Consider the following 15422-nt stretch of genomic DNA (forward strand, 5'->3'; position numbering starts at 1 on the left):
AAAGTTATTTTAACCTTTGACCTCATTTGATCCTGAACTAACTTCTTTTCTTAAGTTTTTGATGGTCAAACACAACCTTTGTTTAAATAAAGTTGTTATTTACAACAATGTTGACAGCGAAAGCCATCATTTCTGTGAACTGCAGCGCCACACTGTGGTTGAAAATGAAACCGGCAAACCCATGCAAACCTGCAAATGTATTCATCAGAATCAGAATCAGAATCAGAAATGCTTTATTGATCCAACATGTGGGATATTTCTTTGTTACCATAACAACTGACAGGGGAAAAAAAGACCAAGAATAATATAAAATAAAAATAAAAAACGAGAACAAGGAAAATGTGGTATAATTTCAAAAACTATTTACAAAACAGTGCAGGTAAAGAGATGTGCAAAAGAAATGTGCAAAATAGAGAAGAAGAGAAAAAAAAATGTGCAAAGGTTATGCAAAAATGATTTAGAAATCCACAAAAACAGAAGGTCTCCTCAAAGCAGCGTCATTGTAAAGCCACACAAGGATAACTTTCTGTGCAAAACCCAAACAGTATAAAGGTTTGCTGAGGATTTCATCCAAAAACAATGAAAAAAAGACAGAAGACACTTTTAAAAAACATGTTTATTGCAACAATTCTTGTTTTTTGTACAGAATCCCATATGTACAATATAATAGTGATGCATCTAATAAATATTATAACGGAGTCATTTTCTAGACTATGCTCAAACGTTGCACATGCAGACTACAGAATGTGCTTGTCTTCTAGTTATTAGCCATGAAGGATGGTACATCAGAGACAGTGAGATCCAGCCGCTGGGCTTCAGGTAGACATGCGGCCGCTCTGCATGGACACCAAGGCCCCTCCCCAAAGCCACCGCCCAGGTTCTGGACTCCCACTGCACCACAGCTCTGCAGGGAAACCCTCCTCATTATTGCCAGCGGATGGAAGAAACAAGTCTTCCAAAATCTGGACGCGAGTTCACAGGTGCCAACATCAACAGCATCATCTTTAAGGAGCGGCGTGCCTGTAGTATCCAAAATGAAACGAGGATTTTTAAAAAAGTGTTGATTACATCATCATAGCAGTAGGTTTAGGCTGTCATCTGGACTTAGTTTTTAAAGTTAGAAGACGTTTCACCTCTTTATCCAAGAGGCTTTGTCAATTTAAAAACAGATGACAGCCCCTAAACCTACTACTGTGATGGAATCAACCTGGATGAATGAGAGTCTTCATAGATTGATTACATCAAAGAATGACGTGCTGTCTGAAGTCATGAGGACATTTCAACGTTTAGAATCAAAAATGTTCATATATTGGTAAGATAATGCCTACTTATACTCATGTTTGAAATGAGAAACGCACAAATCACTGTGGAGAGACAGAAGCACGACTGCTGGGAGCTCACTTCCCCTCCAGGTGGCGCCATCGCACCAGCCTGCAGCTCGGAGCTCAGCACTGCTTCACACATGAACGTGTCGCCTCTGCAGACGGGTATGGCTTTGTCAGGAGGAGGAAGAGGACCAGGGCAGACGCTCTCCGGCTGCATCCGGATGCTCCAGCGGGAGCGTCTGCGCAGCTGCTCTCCGACCCCCGGTGCGCACAGACAGTCATGCACGCAGAAAGACGCTGCACACCTACACGTAAGACGCAGTATTTACAGAAGACATAGATTTGATCACATGCACTTGATAATAGGGGTTAGAAGCTCAGATGAGTCTCTGCAGGAGTTTTCGAGCCAATCGGAGGCCAAAGATCCGCCAGATGCAAATAAGTTCTCGCGCGACACAAAACCAAAAACCATTAATTTTTCTGCAGTCTGTGCACAAACGCACATCGATGCTCCCTGAACATCAGCTCCAACATCTCGGCTGCTCCTGACCCTTTCAAGACGAGGAGATCCAGGATCTCTGACCGCAACTCTGAAGTTTAAAATGAACAAAAATCCGTAACACGAACAAACAGATGAATATTTTAAACTGAAAGTACAAATTGGTCATCTGGAAAAAGTACAAAAAATGTCAAAATAAATACACATTTAGAAATCAAAGTTAAAAACTGAAAGATTTTAAAGACCCACTCCAATGAAAGTCATGTTCTTCCTACCCCCCCCCATGTGCGGATTCGTTTTCCTCGTCTGACCAAAACTGTTCGGCTGGATAAGCTCCGATGTTGCTCGCCTTTTTTTAATCTTTTTATGTTAACTTGGGGCTATATAAGCTCGCACAGAAGCGTGCAAACAGCTCTCAGCAACAGGAAAGGGAAAGGGGGCGGCGTTGCTCCGTGCCAACAGTCCTGTCCACAAATCAGAGGTGAATTTCTAATGAGCCACTGCCGATCTGCAGAAAATGTGTCTTAAAAAAACAAAACTCTATCATCATAATTAAAAGACCACTTTGAAGAGTTTTACAATAGAATAAAAACAGTTGGGAGTGGGACCTTGTGATGCGGTCGCTCCTCTCTACAACCCTCCAAGGGGCCCGGACAACCCGAAAACCAACAGTACCCGTTGGGGTCAACCCCCCATACAGGTTCATGTGACGAAGGCTCAGCATGTTGTGTATTCTTTTGAACAAACAGCTTGAATAAAGGGCTCAGCTGTGCAGCGTTTGGATCTGACACCATCGTCTTAGCTCTTCTCTTGCACACAGGTGGAGTGGGCCGCCCCATCCAGGCGGCAGATGGAGCAGCTGCTGAACCTGGCAGAACATCGTCAGGTGGATCCGTGATGTCGGGGTTTTGTGCTGACCAGAGGAAAGGTAAGACAAAGAACGGCTGCAGAAGTTACTGCGTCTGTGGAGGAACCTGACGACGGATTGTGGGCGTGACCTTCTGTGGAGACGTTTCTGGAAACGAAGCTCCGGCCCAGAACCGAGCCTCGTTCCTGTGAAAGACCAGATCTGTGACGTTTCTTCAGCTCCTTTCAGGATTAATCTGTTAATCTGTGATCATGTGAGGGGTGGAGCTAACCGCAATTACACAACGTTGGCGCAAAAAACTTTGTTGGTGTCTGAAATATTGAAATAAAAACCAAACTGGGAGCAGCTTTGATGTTTTTCCTGCTGGTAACCTCATGACTAAAGAAGGAGTCATTTCTACATTGATCTATTTACAGGTTTTTCTGATGGAATGCTTTTTTTTTTCATGTGAATTTTTGGTTTTAAACGATTCCTTTGGAGTTTTCTGTGGACCCTCTTTAACGGTTCCATCCAAAGATGAAACCTGATGTAAATAAGGAATGATAAGGACGACAGAAGGAGGACGCCTTTCTTCTCAAAGTCTAGTTCTTCCATGGAGCTCCTGTCTGGGTCTCGTGGCACGTCTCTCAACTCCTGCAGGGATTTTTCTGGAGAAGGTTTCTTCTTATTGCATCAGGGAAACGGAGACGACAGTGAACGCAGCGTCAGCCCTTGAGAGTCCCTGTCAGAGAAAAGGGGGAGGAGCAGGACTCCTCCTGCTGGCTTCGTGGTTTTGGATCAGGTGCAGACGATCTTCTGGCTTTTCCTTCAGAAAAATCTCTGATGATGGTTCTCTTTCCTTGTAGTTCATTGCTCGACATTCACCCACTGCCATGCACATGCAGGCTCACAGTGGGCGGGGCTACTCCATGCCGTTCCTCAGCATCTGATTGGCTGCGATGAGCATGACGCTGATGATGAAGGCCATGGCGAAAGCGCAGATGAGGCTCTTCCTCACGCAGGTCTGACGGTTCTTCTTCGCGGGGTGAACTGAAATTAAAAAGATGAAAGATGGACGTTATGATTGGCTACAGGAGAAAACCATGACTCATCGTTTTTTTCTCTGAAATGCATCTCCTGTAAGCGATGCAGATTCAGACCAACAGTCCACTGGGAAAGTTCTCACTGCAGTTTGGAGCTACGGAACTGGGTGGAGGTGTGATCTCACGTCTCTGTTGCCGGGCAGAGTTTTTAGAGAGTCTGAATGGGAGAAGATTGAAGACCAGAAGAAAGATTTGATTTATCTCATGGTTCTATAAAGGCGAAAGTTTATAACCTTGAAAAAAAAATTAAGATAAAAAGACCACGGTACAGAATAGGGGTGAATTGAGTCTGGTACCGGTACTTCCAAAATGGTTAAGGGGCATGAAAGGCATTTTCCAGAAAAGGGTGTTGAAGGAGTGTGACAGGATGAAGGAGAGCACTACAATGTGTCTAAGAGGCTTTACTTCCTTGACAAGTTAAATTACATTTCACCTTTTACCACCTGCATTTGAACAGTAAATGGTAAAAAAAAAAGACAGAAGTGTGACTTTATGCTTTTCAGGTTAAATTTATCACAATAAAAAGACTGAGGTGGTGTCCAATCGTAGTGTACTAGAAAGGGTGTTTGCCATTTTGTAGTGCCTTCCCAACCTAAAACCCCAAAATCCAGTGCCCTAGAAATTTCCCAGAAGTCTCTACGAAAAAACAGTGGTTTTCAATTCTCACTAGATTCACAATGCATTGTGTTTGAACAATTATTCATGTAAAAAAAAAAAGTATTTTATTTTATTTTTTCGCATAATCTTTTTTAGGAGAAACGTTACATTTGCCATTTGAAAAAATAAAAAAAGTAGAGAGCGCGGTGTTTGAATTGCTCTTAAAATCCAGGGTACTAGTTGGTCTGGCACTAGATTGTTGTTTAAGTAGTTAGGGAGCAGGAGGGAGTTTGGACACAGCCTCAGAGAAACAGAAGGCAGGAATGCTTCCCCGTCCGTTTGCAGTTGAAGAAACTGAAGATTTTCATCCTCGGATGGACAAACTCCACCAAAGGAGAGGAAGGAAAGACACTATGGAGCCAATTTGATAATATTTTGAATTGATGGCATAGTCTTGCATGAGTTTATTGATGAACTTTGGTGACTTTTGCTTATTGATGGACACTGGTCTGTGGGCGTGTCTTTGGTGGACTGTGGGCGTGTCTTTTGTGCGATGCAACGGACGCCGGTGTTTTAAGAGAGTTTTAGGAATGCTCCCTGCAAAGAGACTCTGTCTTTTGACCTTCCCGTTCGTTCGGTTAGTTCCCAAACACAGAACGGTGCAAATACTAATACATGCATGAGGAGAAAAACCAAGGAGGCAGATTGTTTTTATCGGGTGAAGAAGCGGGAGAAGTCTTCTTCTTCTTCTTCTATGAGGGATGCTTTTGACTTGTGCACCGAAGCTAATTTTCACTGTGAAATAATTTCTTTGGACCAAGAAAAAGCTTTTGACAGAGTAGACCACAGCTACCGGTATTTGTTTTCTACTTTGAGTGCTTTTGGGTTTGGTGGGATTTTTCTTCCTTGGGTGAAATTGCTCTTTAATGGGGCTGAGTTTGGTGAAGGTTGGTGGCGGTCCGGGTAGACCTTTTCCAATGTCCTGTGGTATCCGGCAAGGCTGTCCTATTTCTGGGCTACTATATGTTTTGGCCATTGGACCTCTCTTGTGTAGATTGCGACTTAAGATGAGCGGGGTTTATTTGCCAGGGTTGGGTGGGATGGCTTCTTCTTTGTTAGTGAGCGCCTACGCCGACGATGTCAATGTGTTTTTGACCAATCAAGATGACGTCACTGCCCTTAGTGAGTGGCAGGGTATCTTCTGCCATGGTCCTGATTGCAAACAGCCTTGTGGCCTCGATTTTCTGGCACAATCTGCTGTTCCTCTCCCCCTCCTAAGGATTTGCTCACCAAGGTGGAGCGTGTATTTACCGATTTTTTCTGAAACGGTAAACATTGGACACGAGAAGCTTCCCTGTATCTGCCGCTCTCTGAGGGGGGACAAGGTTTAGTTGACGTCACATCCAGACTGATGGCCTTCAGACTGCGAACTGCCCAGGGGCTGCTGTATCACAGCGGCATGCGATGGCTCGGAACTGCCAGAATCCTCCTGAGAAGAGCCGGAGGTGACAAGCAGCTCTTCCTTTTGACCAGAGGACTTCTGGATTTGAGTGGTCTCCCTCCGTTCTATGGTTCAGTCCTTCAAACCTGGAGAGCTCTTGTCTGGTTCCTCGCAGTATTCTTTTTTGTCCTTGACCAATTTCCCCGAATGTTGAGGATTGGACAGGATGAGGATAAACTGCTTGCCTTTGGTAATGCAGGAGACGGGGAGTTCGAGACCATGGCAAAGAAGACACTCAAGACCACGTGCGTGAAAGTTCGACATATGCAGTCGTTGAAAGACATGGATGCCTCCAAGTGGACTAAGGTTTTTGGAACAGGCTACACTACAAAAGGACGCTAGCGGTCTATTTACAAGTTGCCTGTTGAAAAACGCGCAGCTGATCTCCAATGGAGAACCGTACATGGTGCCATGGCTACAAACAGATATAAAGCCCACTTTGTTCCAACTCAGATAAGTGTGATTTTTGTGGGGAAACTCTGGCACGTCTGGTGATACAGTGTAACAGGTTCAGGGGTTTGTTTACAGTCTTGGAAAACTGGTGTCTCAGGCTCGGGGAGGTGTTTTCCTTCCCATTGTTCAAGTAAACGGTCCCAAGGAAACATGTACAAACCTTTCTTAATTTTATTTTTGCAACAGCTAAACTCGCAATTTGGTTAACGAGGAAATATGGGTTACTCTGTGTTGGTTGTGTGGATGTTCCCTTTATGTTTTTTTCTCTTCTGAAAAGTTGTGTGAATGTTGAATTTGCTTATTTTAATTTGATCGATGACCTTCAAAAGTTATGTATGTGGGCTCTGGAGGGAGTTCTATGTACTATTGGGGAGGATAATAACATTGTGTTCCAATTCTGATGGATTACTGGGGGGTACCCTTTAGGTTTTATTTCTTTTTAATGTACAGTGTGTCTTTATTTTAATGTAATTTATTAAAGGATAGTCAATTTCTCTTCTTCTTCTTCAGGGTTTTTATTTAACTTCATCTTTTCAGAAACAGACTGTGCTGTTTTTATCTCCAACGTCGTTCTCATGTCCTGCAGACATCAGTGAGGACTTTACTGGTCCCCTTGCTATCAGGGGCCAACGACTCAGGACGCCAAGTTCCTCCTCCTCGCTCTGTTTGTCCTAATTCCAGCGGCACCTCAGTCACACAAAATGCTTAATGGCTGCTGTTTTAAGTATAATGTGGAAAGTAGGACAGAAGAGCAACATCGCTCTTTTTAATGACTCTGCCACACTGGCGTTAATTGAAAAAATTTGGCTGAGCAATCATTTCCCAGACTCCAGGAAACATTATATGCCAAAACTGATTCCGTCAGAAGAAGAAAACCACATTTCTTTTGTTCTTCTGCAAGACTGTTCTGATGTGACTTTTGTGCAGATACGATCAAAGCAATGAAACTGTAGTATCGGCCTGAGTTAAGATGACTGTAAGGAGACTGTTAATTCAAAAACAGATTCACTTCCTGTTGGATGGAGCCAAAGTCAGGGTTTTAGATTCACTTCCTGGACTTGCCTTGCCACTGTGGTTAGAGCGACATGCTTTAACTAAGCCCAGAACTCGCCTCGGATTGTTGGTAAAATATTTATTTTGGGACTGAAATACTTAATCCCTTAGAAGAAAATATTTTCGATTTCGATTATTTCAGTTCAAACAAACTTTCCGGTGCTGCTGAGACAATATTGTGTAACCCTTGTGCTATCCTAGGCACTTTACCATTGGGAGTTGGGTCATCTAGACCCACTAGACAGTGCTCTGAACCTTTTTTCTTCAATGATTTGTGATCTTCACTGGTGTCCATGGATTACATGAAATCTTTCCACCTTTATCCACCTTTGTCATGGTAGGGAGAACACCTCAATGGAAGGGGGGGGGGGGGGGGGGTCATCTAAGATAGCACAAGGGTTAAAAATGAAAAAAGTTGATGCTAAGCTAGCTGCAGTGGTGTTTGTCTGTGGCAGACAAGACACTGACAGACACTGAGCTGCTCGTCCCTGGAGCGCTTCTCCTGTGCTGACGACTACGGTCGGCAAGCAGTAAACAGGAAAGGTTCATGAAAAATAATTTAAAAAAACAACCAAAAACTAACAAGTACTAGGTTTAAAAAAAATCTAAATCTAGACATTTTCTAAGTAAAGTTCTATGTGATTATCGACCTGTGACACCGCCACGACTCCCGCCGGCGTGTAATCCCAACAGTGTTCCGACTCAGAAAGGACAACGATGGAGAATTTAGAGAGAATTGAAGTTCCTGAAGAAAACAGTACATTTAATGCCGCCTGGGCAGATTTGATTCCTTTCATCAACATTACCAGTATGATTAATAAGTAACGAGGAATTAGCAAACAACAAAGTCTCAAACGTGGTGAGACTTCCCAGAATAAATTCGCAGCTTTAGCCCAAAAACATGAAAATCTATTGGAGAAGCAGATAAACTGCAAATTAATTGTGACATATTTGCTAGTTTTGTGGACTCTGGAAAAAGTTCTCATTGGATTCCATTAAATGACACAAAAAATAGGACAGAAAAACATCTTTTCAGGAACGTTAAAAGCAAGTGAAATGATGCCGTTCACTGGAAACACCGGCTTTTCCTATGGATGATGCGGCTCCCTGTGTTTTCGTTTCTGTGGGAAACTCATCCAAATGGCTCTTTGAGTGGTAAAGGTTGCCGACCCCTGGTCTAGAGCATCAATTCATGTTTCAAACTCTAGATTGATTTGGTTTCGGACCCAACTTTATAAATTTAACCAAAGCACTTCATAGGGTTACGAATAGTGTCACTTCATTGCCAAGATGATCCATTAACAAAGGAGTGAAACAGGGTTGTCTGTCCTATCACTCCTTTACTCTTCATCGCTGCAGTTGAACTGTTATCAATTTTGATCACTCAAAATTTGAGAAACTTAATGTTTTAGGCCACCAAATAGCAATCACTCAGTTCGCTGACGACACAGCTATTTTTATGAGGGACAGCAGTCAGATCCCTATGATTCTACATTCAAGAGATTATTTTCTCTAGAGCTTCTGTTCTGAAACTTAATCTGAAAAAATGTAAGTTATTGCCGATAAAAGATGCCACTCTGACAAAACCTAATAACATTCCTGTTAAATCCAAAGTGGGTATTCACTCATCCAAAGACACTAAATTATTGGAGCATCTAAACTTTTAGAAAACTGTAGATAAGTGCAAATGTAACCTAAATTTGTGGTCTAAGTGAGATATTTCTATCCTGGTTAGAGTTTTTCCTAGTAACGATGGAATCCCTGTCAAGATGAATCTACCCAACACATTCTTTATTCTTCCCCAAACCTGCAATTAAAGCTATAAATCAAGCTAACTTTCAGTTCATTTGAACATAGAAAACTCGTGAAAAAAAAGTGTGATCATCTTTAATTCCTTGATGTTGAATGTTTAGATGGAACCATTAAAATCAACTGGCTGTTCTTGAAGAACAAACAGGGTTTCTGGTTCCCGTTTTCCTCTAAGATATTCATGGATGTCGGTGGAATTAACTTTCTGCTGAAATGGGACCTGAAGAAACTGCCAATCAAGCTTTCTGAAACTCGTTTTTTAGCACAATTTTAGTCCGCACATCAGTCTGGAACTGCCGTTGTGCGTTACGAAGAAACAAATCCTTGTTTTACAATAACTGGCTGACTATAAGGGCAAATGGTCTGCCCTGCATTTACTGGAAATTTCAGTTATGTGATCAGAAACAATATGATGCTCTGATCAAAGTTCTTCCTCGGACGTTGGTCACAAAATCTACTGTTAAACAAAGTTTTACTAAAACGTCCTTCTCTCCTATTGGACGACAGCAAAGACAGAACTACCAAACATCTTCATACGGAGTTCGTTTTCCAAAAAACTTTTCCAAACAGCTCATAAAAAAAACATTTCTAAACACTTTTCTAGAGAAGAGGTGATGGAATTAAGATCTAATTTCATTAAATTTTCTATTTTACCAAAAGTAAAAGACATTCATTTAAAAATAATTAACGATATTTACCCGTCCAAGGAATTTCCGAGACATCGATTTGCTTATTGAGAGAACGGCTGCAGTTTTTGTTTAAATGACATTGAGACTGTGGATCATTTATTATTTAATGGTGGAGTTATAGATACATCTTGGGAAGAGTTTTTGCTTTTGGTATTCTTCCAAAATCTGCAGCTCCAGTCCAGTTTGGTGGTGATATCTAATGGACTAGAAAATGTATGTCTTTATGTCATGCTGTTGCAAAGAAAGTTTAAATTCCCAAAAATACAATTTTGAAGACCAAACCACTTTTTCATACTTTTCATAAAGAGCTTTGTCTTTATTTTAAGTCACTCGATTATATGAAAGAACAAAGGACTGAAATAACTTGGTTTTGCTAAGAAATATGAACTTTATGAGAAACTAACAAAAGTGAAGTTGTTTTGATTTTTTTTCATAATGTTTATGTGTATTTTTAGTCTTTTACTTATTATGTGTTATGTTAGGTAATTGTGATTGTTTAGTTATGCAATGTTGTATTGCTGTTCAATGTAATGCAACTCAATTGTATATAAAGTTCTTTGTAAAAAAATAAAAAAGATTCACTTCCTGTTTGGTGGAGCCAAAGTCAGAGTTTATCTCTGAAGAAACAACAACATGAGATCTTATGAATGTAAGGAGAACCAAATTGAACAAGAAAAGAGAATCAGCTGTTTATCGTCAAAAAGACAAGAATAAAACCTTTGGAATACAACAGCTGCTCAGACTCTAATGGGTCCCAAATGACCCGCCCGGGTCCACAATCAGCCTTCAATTGTTCTGCAGTAGAGAAATAAAACGCCCCAAAGAGACAAAAAGGTTGTTCTCCGTTCTGTCAAAGCCGCTTCCACCTACAGACCCTGAAGCTGGAGTCTGGTGAAGAGCTTTTCTGCCTGTACAATGAATCAGAGTCAAACCAACGTTTTCTCACGTAAATCTGTCTAAAGATGTCATGATATATGTGCATATGTATATGTCCTCTGGACAGCTGTTACACCAGCACGTTCTCTGCTCCTGGTTCCATAAATACCGGCATCAAAATGGCACCGCAGGCCTTCTCTGGATCAGCGGTTCCATGATTTAGTCTTTTGTGTTTCAGCACCACGCTGTATTGATTAAAAAAGCGCAGAGAGCCTCGGGGAAATCAAGTACCTTTTGGGTTCTTTCTGTACCAGCAGGCTGATGTTGTAAGTACAAGAGGACCATGATAAATTCAGTTTAGTGTGAACCAAACGGTGACAGCAGGTATCGATTTCTCCATGACTGAGCACCTTCTGCCGTCCCTGTGTGGCAGCGGGTGACAGTGGACCGCAGCACCGGTGCTGAGGCTGCGCGGCGTTCATCTGTCACTGTGTTGTCATCGCCACGCAGAGCTTTGAAACGTTGGATTAGGACGTCCCGAAGGCTGAGTCCACACTCAGAAACAGTGAGGAGAGGAGCCTTTGAGGGAAACAAACGAGGGAAAAGTCTGGAGATCCAGAACCGTGTCATGAATCAGCATTAATCACACAGCCTGGAGTCATGTTCCAGCCCCTGCCATGGATGGACGCGATAAAGATGATCGCTTTAGGGTCTTTTCACGGCACAAAGAAGGCATCAATCAGCGAGGCCACAGAGCGTCCCGCTCCTTTCCTTTACCAGAAATGAATACAGGACATTTCCTGAAGTCTTCACCTCCACCAGCGAGTCTGGAAACGATTCGTTCAAAAAGTTTGTTTCTTTTCTTCTGGTCAAAGACACCAGAAGCTGATGTTTCCCCTAATCCACAGCTGCCCGCTGCTCTGAAGTCCATGACCCCCCCACCACCACCACCATCGTACAGAGGGAAGTCACGCACACCTCCGCCCGGCCCCCACCCTGATCAATAAGTCAGCAGGTCTGCAGGCCTGAGCCGACGAGCCGAAGCAAAGGCGCTCCGACAGCTCCGACGGTCACTCACCTCCTTCAAACTCCATCTGACAGTTCCCAGCGTTCTCCTTCAGGCTCTCCTCCTCGTTGATGATGATGTTCTCGATGTCCTTCATGGTCAGGTGGTCTCGGAAGGCGTAGAAGAGGATGTGCTTCAGCTCCTCCAGGGTGATCTGCTGCATGTCGAACTGCGGAGAGGGTGGGGGTGGGGGGGGGAGGTTGAGACGAGCGCTAAATAAAGATCTCATCATTTATGCAGCTGCGTCTGCAAAATCCATAAGCAGATCCAGGTTTTTACAGCCTCCAAGCTCTCAGCTCTGAAGTTTTGGTAAATATCGGCCGGACAGGAGAGCAAACACCAACAAACTGGATCTGAATGAAAAAAACAGATCTATATTTCAGATTTCTTTCGTCAAAACCAGCGTTCTGCAACTTCTAACATGAAAAGAGCCATTCGGTCGAGGTTTTACAGACCAGAACCCAGTGAGAACTTCAAAGTCCCACCGCACTGTTTACAAAAATACACAATATTTATGTTTTTAAACCATCCATTTATAAAATGTAGCCCATAAAAATATACAGCAACAAATCATAAAAGTGTTAGAGTTTTCTATGTAATTTTAACTTGTTATACCTTTGACAACAGCACATAGAAGTTCCTTTCAAAATAAAATACCTGCTGTTTCAAAGATCTTCCTGCTGCAGCAGATGGTTTATATTTTGTTCTTTTACTATGAAATATAACTGTAACAAGATTGATGTAGAATCCCTTTTTTTTAAAGATCCGACACCACATTGTGAAACCATCACAAATAAAAATGTGGCCGAAATCTCTGAAGTTCAAAAAATATATTTCTAAATCCACTAACTAAATCAAAACACACGTGTTGGGGATGTCCCAAGGAAGTTTTTTTAAATTATTATGGGATGGCCACAGCTTGGGGGCCATTTTGTTGCAAAGTGTGAAATTTGGCGCTTTTCACATTTTCCCACAGTATGTAAAAAAATAAAGCTTCTGTTCGAGCAATCTTTACAAAATTGAAGTCTAATTCCACAACTGAAGTTTCATTGACCTTTGACCTCGGAAAGAGGCTGCCATCTAGAACCATCAAAAAAAAATCCCTTTCAGGTGCCTCCTACTCCTAAGGATTTCAATCTATCGTCATCAGGAACCTCCTTGGAAAACCCGTTTGCTTTAGAGGTTGTAGAGTTTTGACGGCGTTCGCGTGGCGAGCTCAGAAAAGTGCCGTTGTCCTGTGACCTGCACATTTGTCCCTGAAAGATTGTGATAAAATGAAAACACGAATGGTTGGTTTGAGCTGAACGAAATGATGTAACATACGATATGAACACATTAGGAAAGCCGGTGTGGTTAACAAAAACCTCCGTTGCTAAGGAAATCCACAAGTTTACTTTTGCCAATTCTTCCTTAAATTACATAGCAATGTTCATCACCCCCAGGCCACCATAAAATATAATGGTTGCTATGGAGATAAGGGCAGAGGTCGAGGGCGGATACCACCCGTTGGTCATACACTGCTGCTAATGGCTTTAAATCCATTTTGTCATGGTTAGCAGGCAGAGACTGACTCAATTGCTGGAACCCGGAAGGACACAAGGCAAGCAGTGAGGTAAGAGGAACAGGTTTTAATGAGGCTGCGAGGATGAAGCTGAGTCCCAGGTTTCCTGTGGTAGGCAGCGGAGATGGTTGGAGGGTCTTGGCGGCGTTAACCGTTGAAACCAGAGGAGCGACAGGAACGTGGACAACGAGGCGTGAGCAACCACCAGAAAGGTCCAAGCGAAGATGGGATCCTGAGACGAGGTAAGACAGACTGGGTTAGCATGGAACAAGGCAAACATGAAACTAGAATTTTACGAGGCCAGGAGATGCACCGAGGAAGTACAACGAACTAGCGTTGATTGCAGGTCCGTGGTCTCCTTAAGAACCTGCGGCCCGACGAGGATGAGGAGGTGCAGCTGGAGGCATCAGGTGTAGCTGATGAGGGGGAGGAGTCAGCCGGGGGCACCGTGACAGTACCCCCCCCAACGACCGCCTCCAGGCGGAACAGGGCAACGGTCAGGATGAGCCCGAAAGAAGTCGTCAATGAGGGAGGGGTCCAGTACGAGGGAGCGAGAGATCCAGGACCTCTCCTCGGGACCGTAACCCATCCAATCCACGAGATACTGGAACCCACGACCACGGCGACGCACATCCAAAATCCGGCTGACCATAAAAGCCGGGGCACCGTCAATGAGCCGGGTGGGTGGTGGGGAAGCGGACGGTGGGCAAAGGGGGCTATGATGGACAGGCTTGAGCTGGGACACATGGAATGATGGATGGATCTTGAGAGCCGCCGGCAGCTTAAGGCGGACACAGGAGGGATTGATGATACGTTCAATGGTAAAAGGCCCAATGTAGCGGTGCGCCAGTTTGCGGGACGTGGCCTGGAGCGGAATGTTTCTGGAAGAGAGCCAAACTTGCTGCCCGGGTTGGTAGGAGGGACTCACCGTGCGGTGACGGTCCGCAATCTGACGGTTACCCTCCTTAGTCCGAAGGAGAGCGGCACGCGCCTGGCGCCACACGCTCTGGCAGCGCTGGAGGTGCAACTGGACGGAGGGCACCGCCAAATCCAGCTCCTGGGATGGAAACAGGGGAGGTGAGTAGCCCAACGAGACCTCGAAAGGAGACATACCCGTAGCAGCAGATGGATGGTTATTGTGGGCGTACTCCACCCAAACAAGATGGTCAGACCAGTCCCCCGGGTTTTGGGTCACCAAACAGCGCAGGGTGGCCTCCAGCTCTTGATTGGCCCCCTCGGCCTGACCGTTGGACTGGGGGTGGTACCCCGACGTGAGGCTGACGGAGGCTCCGAGGGCGGAACAGAAAGCCTTCCAAACCTGGGAGGTAAATTGTGGTCCACGGTCCGACACAATGTCGGACGGGATACCATGGAGACGGAAAACATGGTTGACAAGAGTATTGGCGGTTTCTGTGGCAGTAGGCAGGTGAGGCAAGGGAATGAAATGAGCTGCTTTAGAGAAACGGTCGATGACTGTGAGAATGACCGTAAAACCCCGGGATGGCGGTAGTCCAGTGATGAAGTCGAGGGCTATGTGGGACCAAGGGCGACCAGGCGTGGATAGGGGATGAAGGTAACCAACCGGAGGGGAGTTGGAAGACTTTGCCCTGGCACAGGTGGTACAGGCAGCGATGTATTGCCGCACGTCGGCATCCATAGTAGGCCAGTAGAACCGCCGTTTGAGGAGCATGAGGGTGCGCCGTATACCCCCGTGGCAGGCGACCTTAGATGAGTGTCCCCAGGTGATGGCGTCGGACCTGAGTCTGTCGGGGACAAACAGGGTACCGGGAGGACAGACAATGGAATCAGGTTTCTCACCTTGAGCCTGTTGAATTCGGGTTTCCACGTCCCATGTGAGATTGCCAACAAAGAGGGAGTCAGGGATGATGGGAGGAGTGGTGGTAGCATCCGTGGTGTTGTACTGGCGGGACAGAGCGTCCGGTTTGCCGTTCTTACTGCCAGGACGATACGTGATGGTAAAGTCAAATCTGTCAAAGAACAAACACCAGCGGGCCTGTCTTGAATTCAGTCTCTTAGCAGATC

At 44.3% G+C, this 15422-nt stretch overlaps 1 protein-coding gene across 1 annotated transcript in view; it reads right to left on the reverse strand.

The window, feature by feature from the left end:
• Positions 1-601: 601 nt before the first annotated feature.
• LOC101161177 (calcium-binding protein 8) overlaps positions 602-15422 on the reverse strand; it is a 57704-nt gene continuing 42883 nt past the window's right edge. Inside the window, exons 5-6 of the mRNA XM_004075238.3 lie at positions 11831-11987; positions 602-3721 (exon numbers count right to left, since the gene is read on the reverse strand). Coding sequence (XP_004075286.3) covers positions 3594-3721; positions 11831-11987 — 285 coding nt within the window. The 3' untranslated portion in view covers positions 602-3593. The remainder of the gene's footprint in view (positions 3722-11830; positions 11988-15422) is intronic.

This window comes from Oryzias latipes, chromosome 13 (assembly GCF_002234675.1).
Source record: "Oryzias latipes chromosome 13, ASM223467v1".
NCBI lineage: Eukaryota > Metazoa > Chordata > Actinopteri > Beloniformes > Adrianichthyidae > Oryzias > Oryzias latipes.